At 42.5% G+C, this 10182-nt stretch overlaps 1 protein-coding gene across 1 annotated transcript in view; it reads right to left on the bottom strand.

Moving 5' to 3' along the window:
• Positions 1 to 9327, bottom strand: part of LOC308309993 (5-hydroxytryptamine receptor 4) — a gene marked incomplete at its 3' end in the record, with an annotated part of 36128 nt that extends 26801 nt beyond the window's left edge. The window contains exons 1-2 of the mRNA XM_080756007.1: positions 9249 to 9327; positions 2937 to 3095 (exon numbers count right to left, since the gene is read on the bottom strand). Coding sequence (XP_080612133.1) covers positions 2937 to 3095; positions 9249 to 9277 — 188 coding nt within the window. The 5' untranslated portion in view covers positions 9278 to 9327. The remainder of the gene's footprint in view (positions 1 to 2936; positions 3096 to 9248) is intronic.
• Positions 9328 to 10182: the final 855 nt, after the last annotated feature.

The following is a 10182-nucleotide window of genomic DNA, read 5'->3' as shown; positions in this document are numbered from 1 at the left end:
TTTGAGAATATTTATCAGCTGTAGGACAATCTTCTCTCTTTCCCTCCTTCCTCACAAGAGCTCTCCAAAATGTGCGAGGAGTGCAGAGACATCGGTTGCACGCCTGCTGCTATAGATGCTCACTTTTCAGTTGTTTTCAAACCACTTACCGGTATGTGTCAGTTAGTTAGGCTTATTATATAATTGGTCCGACCTCCCGTTGTGCCGAAATGACCAACCCTATCTCTAACCCTAACCCTAAACATACCCGGCAAGCACGGGAGCATGAGCGCATGTTCGACAACCAGCAGGGCATGTTCGACAACCTTTCCGCATAGTCGGACTAACGGGACTTGGGATCTTTGGGCAGTCCCCATATATAAAGCATTCCAATCAATGCCAGTGCGTTACGCGAGTCGATGCAGATAACTACAGAGACAGAATGACTTATGTGTGACCTATGTGTGACTTATGTGTGACAACAAATACAATGTCAGTAAGACATTAGCTGGGGGAAAAGGTTTTTACACGCAGAAAATAATATCAATGTGTATATAGTTGATATTTTCTGCAGTTTCACAACTTTCATTTGGCAGTTTCTATTTTTGTACAATCAATTTGGAGATACTCTCTAGCTTTGACATGGGGCTTTTCGACCACATTTGAGTGGTTCCCAATACTCGGAATATCGTGCTGGAATGAATGTCACGCCATTGGTTCCAGCCATCTGTAAACCTAGCTTTAGTCATGGCCTGTTTGTGCTGCAGATTGCCCTGGTGTTTCCCCATTGCTCACATTTATTCTCATACGAATGGGTGCATTTGAGTGCATGTAAATGGACTGCATATTTACTGTATATGAAAACACTGTACACACACACACACACACACACACACACACACACACACACACACACACACACACACACACACACACACACACACACAATGTTGCATTATATCTACAGTGAGCTTTGTTGCCTTGGTCTGCAAAAATATTTTTCTAATTTTGTCTTTACTTCGCTGTCATTTGTCACTACTCTTTGTCACTTTGCCCCTTAGCCAGGATCGATATGTAATCATGCAGGGCCCATTGCAGATATGAATCTATGCTTAGGATCAGCAAGAACACTATGGTCAAGGTTTCTTACCGCCATTGGACTTTCCATGTTTGCAGACAAGGAGACATCACTTTTCTTCTTTTTTTTAAATTATCCCCATGATAAGTTTTTCACCCAGTGTCAATTATCTAATGTAATATCCCAGCGGGATTCGAACCCTGCAGGACCTTCTAGCTGTGAGGCGACAGCACTACCGACTGTGCCACCGAGCCCCCAGGAGACATCACTTTTAAGATGAGTGAACTGAACAAGAAGTGACACCAAACAATGACTGGACAAGGACTGACTGACTGGGGAACAAGACTGATATACACAAGAGGGCTGATTAGTGATTACACATGAGAAACACCTGGGGAAGACAACGTAGAACCAAAATAACTAGAACATAACATAGAATCACAAGAGCTATAGACAGGCAAAGTCTGTGACTGTGACACTGCGTTGCCCAAAGTCTGTGACATGAGGACTCTCTTTCATCTTGAGAAGAAATGACCGAAGCCTGTAGTGTCATACACTCCATAATCCATAATTATGATGTAGTGCAGTACAGCTGTCAACCCTTTCTGGATCAGGGCCACCTTGAACCTCTCGCGGCCCACCCATCTGACCAGTCTACCGGCTGCCATGTTGAATGGTCAGATGGGTGGCCATTTTCAGAGTCATTGTCATGTCATAGCCATTGACAATCAAAGGAGAGGAGTTCAGCGAGTCACATGTTAGTCACATGTTAGTTATGTTAAGTCTTTGAAGCCTGACGACAAAGTATTCTCACCTGTTGTCGGATGCAAAGCGAGATATAAACAGTGAATGAGGCCCATAATAAGGCTCATTGTAATATAAACATCCTATGCATACACAGTGGCAATGGTTTGTAGGTCGGCTATTTATATATTTATTTGTGTATATACACCGGTATGTAGTATATATATATACATTATTATTTGAATCAGGGCTTAAAGTAAGTGGTTAATTCAAAATATATTTTTGTAAGTTTCGGTCCCAAGAGTCCCTTACTAGAAATGTAATGGAGACAAAAGTACAATATTTCCATTTTCTTTTATAAATGTGAAAAAAAATCACACCCGTGTGAACTCCCCCCCCCCCCCCCCCCTCTCTCTCTCATTAGCAGGCAACAGTGCAGTACTCTCTCTCTCTCTGTTTCTGGCACAACAGCGCCCCCTACTGGTACTAATAGTCATAGCTACTGGTGCTCACAGTCCCATAGGCGCATGGGTGCAGGGTTAACGTCACATAGATAGGCGAACACGGTCATTGCTGTTCCTTGGGAGTGGAACTTGCACCACTCAAAAAAACAAAAAACAAAAACACCAAATGTACTCAAGTACAGCTAGTATACAGTACTCGAGTAAAGAGCAGCGTAGAACGCCTAAAAGTATATATACTCAAATCACCCAGTGTGTCCCCCGAAGAATGTTCCCTTTCTTCTTTTCTTTTTCCTCCTCGGTATAACAGATTTCACACTGGCGGCTTTCATTCTGCGGTCGACTATAACTTTGATCACTGGTTATTATCATTATTATTATTATTATTATTATTATTATTATTATTATTATTATCGGCATCATAACCCATTCTGAACGGGAACCCATTTTGGTGTTGGCATCCTGTTATGCTTTAGCTATTGAAAAAGAGCAGATCTACAAGCTCATACGAGCTTGTAGGTCTGCTATTTTTGAAAAATCGAAGAGCGACTGACATTTTTAGAATCTGATCTCAGGTCAGAATGGGTTCATCAGACCAGTGTGCAGTGTCCAGTGGAAACCTCGTATGAATCTGATCTCAGGACAGAATGGGATAAATAAGGGAGTGAGCTCACCGTAGATGCCTGTCCTTGCAGAGTGCCACCATGACCAGCAGGTTGCCACACACCGTCATGATGATGATGAAGGAGAGGAAGATGGCCAGGGCCGCCGTCTCCAGGGAGCTCAGGAGCTGCTGCTGCTGCTGTTCGCTGTTCAATATGTCATCCACCAAACTACACACGCACACACGCACACACACACGCACACACACACACACACATATGGAATGTCAGAACAGGTCAGCTCCATGAGTCGCGGGCGTGTGCACGATAAACGAGCACGCTCGCAACTATCTCTATCTCTGAATACGCTCGCGTTGTCTCACCGCGACGTCAGGCAAAAGGAAGACATCGAAGAGGAAGGATGGACGGGGAAGGATCAACATTATGGAATGTCAGACATTATACAGTATCCATATACTAATATGGATGACATCAGGGATCTCCATATATGGACTTCATTGCGACAGCACGTCGCATTTACTATGATGTGATCCCTGATTTACTATCATCCCCCGATGATGTCATAGTGATGTCACAAGACCTGGGCACAATATACGGGGGCTTGCCCCATGTATGTTTATTTTTGAGTGACAGGGGAAGGATCAACATATGGAGTGTCAGAACAACGGACATATATAGATCTATATCTACTGTATGGAGATCTAAGGGTTTGAGGTCAGATGTAGAGTTGCTGCTGGCCAATATTGATGACATCAGGGATCTCCATATACGGGCTTAACTGTGACTGATGTCACGTGATGTCACGATGACCTGGGGTCTTGCCTGGGGTGACCAACCAACCAACACACCGACGGGAAATGCTAGATTCCATAGTAAATGCGACCCGTGGTCGCAATGAAACCTTTCGTTTTCGTCACGTCATGTCACACTCCATTTTGTCACTCCATTTTTTTCCACTCAATTTGTCACGTCCCGTCATATATTGTGCCCAGGTCTCGTGACATCACTAGTAAATCAGGGATCATAATCAGTAAATGTGACCTGCTGTCGCAAATTAAGTCCACATATATGGAGATCCCTGATGTCATCAATATTAGTATATGGATATAATGTCATAACCTGTTCTGACACTCCATAATATGTTGATCCTTCCCCATCCATCCTTCCTCTTCCATGTCTCCCTTTTGACTGATACCTGTCCAGCCGGCGAAAACGAGAGTTCTCAACAGGCCCGGAAATTAACCCTGTAGTGTACACTCATGAGACACTGCCACCGCTGCCACCCTTAGATCTCCATATATGGAGCTGACCTGTTCCATAGACATTCCATAATGCTGATCTGACCCCATCAAACCCTGTACACTCAAGGCACGCTCCATCATTACAGAGTTGCCCGTCACCCAGGCGGACGCGTGCACGCGACCTCTTACTGGTAATGGGAAACCAAACCAAATCCTCAGTTTTTAATGAACTCCATTTGTACACCGTAGGCTAGTGTACATTAACAAAGTTGAGGGGGAATGGTTGCATGCACTAAAAAAAAAAAAGTACATTACAGCACTTCATAACATTCCTGCCGTAATGATGAACATCACGGAGTGAAGATAAAGAGTCTCATAGAGGTTGACTTCACATCAGTCCAAACGTCCGTACGGACAAAATGTGTGCTAATTAATTCAACGAGATAGTGTTGTGCTTGGCTGGAATGAAAACAGGTGTGCGTGGGCCATGGTAAATTACGCTGCACATACCTAACCTGCCCCGGAGCATGTTATATTCCAGATAAGAGCTCCAGGCGTATACTGTAAAAGCACCGCCAATATACTGCTGCCGCTGACCACTTCATTCTCTTGTATTCCTGTGGGGCTCAGAGCACGGATTGTGGCAAAACCCTTTGGCTTTCCACGACATATTTTTGATATAACGAGTTGATGAGTTATGTACAGTCATGTTAGCTGCAAGCAATATCAAAATAATTCCATCATTATCCTACAACAATGAAGACAACGAGGCACTGTAATGCGTGCGTGCGTGCGTGCTGGTGTGTTTGAGAGAGAGAGAGAGAGAGAGAGAGAGAGAGAGAGAGAGAGAGAGAGAGAGAAAGCGCACCTGCACATTACGTGTCGAATCTTGATCATTCCTTGAGTTTAATAATGGGATTACATTTTATGTCTTTAGCAACGGTCTGCTGCCTCTCCTGAACAAATTACCCAAACTAATTGTCTTTTTAAACATACAGCAGCTGCTGAGTCCTGCAACTTAAAAAAATGTCATACAGTACATGAGCTTGTAGATCTGCTATTTTCCAATAGCTAAAGTATGACAAAATGCTATAAACACCAAGAGGGGTTCCCGCCCAAAATGGGTTAAATACAAAGCATTCATTTATACAAATTAAGCTATTCTTGGTTTTATAATTATGCCTCCATGTGATTGTCCTGTTTTTTGTTTTGCAAATGGTTTTATTCTGTACTGTAGAAAGGTGCCGTGAGTGACGCAAGTCCAGGGGTGCCGCAGAATGCTTTGATAATATCAATGCTACAGTTGAACCCACTTAGACCTATACGAATGCGAAGACCGGCCCTTTTATGCGAGAGTGCACAGTGCACACAAAGCTAAATTGTTGTGTGTCGACCCTCTTAGTGCGATTTTTCATTGTTAGGATTGGTGGAAGCCAGATAACAAAAAGATATGCTGGGCATGTTCGACTCGCTTCGTAGTACACACACACACACACACACACACACACACACACACACACACACACACACACACACACACACACACACACACACACACACACACACACACACACACACACACACACACACCACTGGAATGAATCCAGATAAAAACCCTAAATGAATGTAATGCTCAATGAAAACACGAGGACGCTGATTACTATGTTGACAATTATGTTCATGCTGCTATGGTTACGTAAACTCAACCTACGGCAATACATACATAATAATAACATTGTGCTATCAGTTATTTGACCTCTGAGAGTCTAGTTCATATTTACTCACTAGAGTGGGTGATAACGTAAAACAGCTGTGTATGTGTACTTTGTGTAGTGGTAAAACCTTGATTTACAATGTCTCTCGAAAGCATACAATCCAAAAATAAATGAAAAAAAGTAATTGAAAAAGAAAAAAAACACGGTTTCCTCGCGTATTAGGACAATATCAGTCACCAAAACGAATATCAAACATCTAAATACTGAATCAAGCAACTTGAAAACTGTCTGGGACTTTCACAAAAGCCTGAGTGTAGTGTTGGTACCCAATGCAATACACGTGGCTGGACACTACACTGAGTAAGATGATTAAATGACCCGGAAAACTATTTGAAAGTGAAATATGCCTTTAAAAAGACAGCAAACTTCCCTCCGCTTCTTTGAGGAAGTGACCGATATTCAAAGATTTATTCCACATTTTAACGATTTTTCAAAAAGTATAACATAATGCTTATTTATTTATTGACTGCACGGCGTGTCTTCGCCGTGTTGGCTTTGTTAGGTGTTGTGCGAAACACGTTGTGCAGAAGAAGAAAATAATTAAGCAGTGGGAATTTTAATTAAAGTCTTTAACCCATTCTGACCGGGCACCCATTTTGGTGTTGGCATCATGTTATGCTTTAGCTATTGAAAAATAGCAGATCTACAAGCTCATATCGCGCCACCGAGTGGCGCGATACGAGCTTGTAGGTCTGCTATTTTTGAAAAATTCGAAGAACGACTGACATTTTTAGAATCTGATCTCAGGTCAGAATGGGTTCATCAGACCAGTGTGTGTCCAGTGGAAACCTCGTATGAATCTGATCTCAGGTCAGAATGGGTTAATGTACTTTCGTTTTGCCCACCAGCACCTCCTCCACCCGGATGTGCACGAGAGCTACAGTACCCGTTTACACGTCGCACACATACTTCGTAGATAAGGATCCAACACATATTTAAAGGGTCACTTCACCCCTTTTGCAACCAGATCTTATTTTAATGAAGTTTGGGAGACAAGAAACACCTTCCTGGGGCTTTTACGTGGGTAATATGTGTTTTTTTTTAGATCTTTTAGTATTTCAAAGTGTCCATGCATGGGCTCCTGCATGATGTCATGGACACTGGGCTCACTTCCTCCCTGGACTACAATTCCCATAATGCTTTGGTCCACTGCTCCTCCTTGTGAATAGGGGGAGGGCTGTCTTACTGGGACAACATGTAGTCCAGGAAATAAGTGAGCTCAGTGTCCATGGCCTAATCCCAATCCACTCCTTTGCTGACTCAATGAGCCCTCACTGACTTGGCTGCGCGTTCATGTGAAGTCTGCGAGGGCTTGAGGGATGTCCCATTTGACACCGGTAAGTCAGTGAGGGCTCAGCCCCGCCCCTTTATGTGCCCTTTGCCAAAGTCAGCATCGATGCTGACTTTGGCAAAGAAATTACCCACAGTTCATAGCGTTGCCAGGGGAATGAGGGCGATCCTCCGAACGTCAATCATCATCAATCATCAAGTATGCAAATTAGTTATGTATCGCGCTTAGAATGTCAACAAACACATGTATAGTGCTTTCTCACTGTTCTCACTGGAGACGGAATGGAAGGATAGGCTATACTGTAAATTAAATAACAATAATAATAATAATAATATTAATGGAAACATGATGAGAAATGACTAATGAGCAAAGTAAAATAATAATAAAACGATCTAAAATAGACGTGATATAAATAGGCCAAGCATGTAGGTAGGCACTGGCTGTGAATAAGGACAGTTTTTATGAAGTGATGCAAAGTGTCATGAATGGTGGACTCTGCATCTTCAAGTGCTGTCCCATTTCTTTCACAACAATTTGGAGCCCTTGCAGCCTCTCACCCTCAAGCACTTATACAGGGGTTCAGGGTTGAGGGTTCAGAGCTTGAGGGAGGCAATAGAACGTCGCAGTCCCGCCCCCTCGAAAGACCCGGAAAATAAATCACCGTTCATTTTCCTCATAGGCATTTCTTAAAGTATTTATTTAAAGACGGTTACGCCGCGGACAAAGCCAACTCGGATCGTGACAAATCATGACAATGAACACAATATTTTGGGCCGATCAAATCATTAGAAAGAAGGAAATAAAGGCAGGAGACAACACTATTTGTTTTGTTTTTCTTCTTATAAATTTGATCGGCCCAAAACATTGTGTTGATTTTCATGATTTGTCACGATCCGAGTTGTCTGTGATTATTTTGCCGTAATCATATTAAACAAATGACCATTTTCAGGAAGGAAGCGAAACGGTGCAAAGACACTTTTCTTTTGCAGTACATGCATGATTTATGTATGTTAACATTCCACAAACTAATCGTTTCCTTTGTGGACAGAGCCCACTTGGTTAATAAGAACATACACATTGAATGTATAGTTCATAACGATGCTGTGATGAATAAAACAAGCGGTACTGTATACGAGTCTGTTATCAAACTTAAATTCAACGTGCTATAACGTGCGACACAGTGTTGTTATTTTAGTTTAGTCATAGAATAAAAACTTCGTTTGGAATAAAAACTTAATTTAGTGTTAGTTATATTTTTAGTCACCTGGATTGTTTTAGCGTTAGTCTAGTTTTAGTCGAATCTCATAAGGTTTTTGTCGACTAAATCTACAGTTGATTTAGTTGACTAAAATGTATTTTGGCGGGCCTTGATGCCGTCATAATGACTGTGACATAATGATTATGCGACGCGTTGTGAGCTTGTAGATCGGCTATTTTCAGCATGCAACCAAGTGTAAAATGACTTGATACTGGATCTCGTGTCCACTATAGTCAGCTTCCTAACAGTCTTTAGTCTTTTAATTGTCAATATATTTAGTCTCAGTTTTAGTCATCATTGCTTATACAGTAGTTTTGCATTTAGTTTCCATGTAGTTTTCGTCAGTGAAAAAAGGTAGTCGCCGGCGAACATTTCTCGTCATAGTTTTATCGTCGACGAAAACAACAGTGGTATAGCCCTCAGTGGCGTGCACAGACATTTAGAGGGGCAGGTGCTCAAGTGAAAAAAAAGGGCACCTTGTGCAGCGCATTTTGGGGCGGGAACGCATTTTGGTGCTTTAGCTATTGAAAAATAGCAGATCTACAAGCTCATAGCGCGCCACCGAGTGGCCCGCTACGAGCTTGTATAGGTCTGCTATTTATTTTTTTATCGAAAGAACCACTGACATAGAAACATAGCTTTAGATTGTGGGGGCCTAAATAACAGAATAGAATAGAAGCGTTTATCAAGATTTTTATTTAATTTTTTAGAGCACATTGCCAAAAAGGGCAGGAGGTGCTATCTAGCACCCCCTAGTGTATATCCGTGCACGCCACTGGTGGTAGCCTCGACACTTACTATTGAGTCGGTGGTGATGCCGTTGCCATCACTGGACGTCTGCATGGAGCTCAGCAGAGGAGAGCACTCCTCCTCACCCCACACTCTGGCCCTGCAGGGACGCACGCAAAGCGTGCGCAAAGCAACAAAGAACATTACGTTAGTAGAAGAAGTTAGAACAAATGGACAGTGTAAAGTTGCCCCGAACGGCCACTAGGCTCCAAGAATCGACAGTCCAAAGAATGTAGATCTTTTTTTTTTGGTGTTTTATTTACCTCAAAACACAGAGTGAAAGACGACCCATGCTGGATTTGACTGTGCAAGGCAAAAATAATACTTTCCAGAATAACGACTCAACAATACACTTTCAAATAACAGAAAGTAATAAATGAACTAAGCTAAGGAAAAACAACAAACCAAGAACTTAAGAAACTGAAACCAGGCTATGCCTTCCTGGCCCTGGCAGCTCTCCCCTGGAGTTGTCTCCTTTGTTAGTCTCAAACAAAACTGAACATTTTCCACTCAGGATTCCCTCCCAAACATTTCCACAAGCCTCCCTTATATACCAGGTGTGACCCCACCCACAAGTATTAGTAATTGGACCAATCTACTCAACCCAGGTAAACCATGACCCATGAGTTAGAGTTAGACCAACTATACAATTACACATTTCCTTCATAGAGTCTGAATGTTTTCCGAGGCATCACATCAAACACAAAATAATTATGATAGCATTAGGCAACACAGATAAGTAGTATTATGATGCTACACATGTAGCCACACCTCCAAGGAGCTTGATGACAGTCGATTAATGGAAGCAGCTGTGCAGTGTGCGTTTGTAATGTTCAGTTTCACATTGTGGAGTCTTCTAGTGTCTATAGGGCACGGGTTTCCCCGTGACAGACAGGTTTACAAACTTATGGTCTAACTGGGGCACGTATGCATGCAAGTCAAG

The sequence above is a fragment of the Protomyctophum bolini genome, assembly GCF_963924005.1.
Source record: "Protomyctophum bolini genome assembly, chromosome: 22".
Taxonomy (NCBI): domain Eukaryota; kingdom Metazoa; phylum Chordata; class Actinopteri; order Myctophiformes; family Myctophidae; genus Protomyctophum; species Protomyctophum bolini.
Note: the sequence above shows the minus strand (reverse complement) of the source record. Positions and strands in the feature narration are given on the sequence as shown.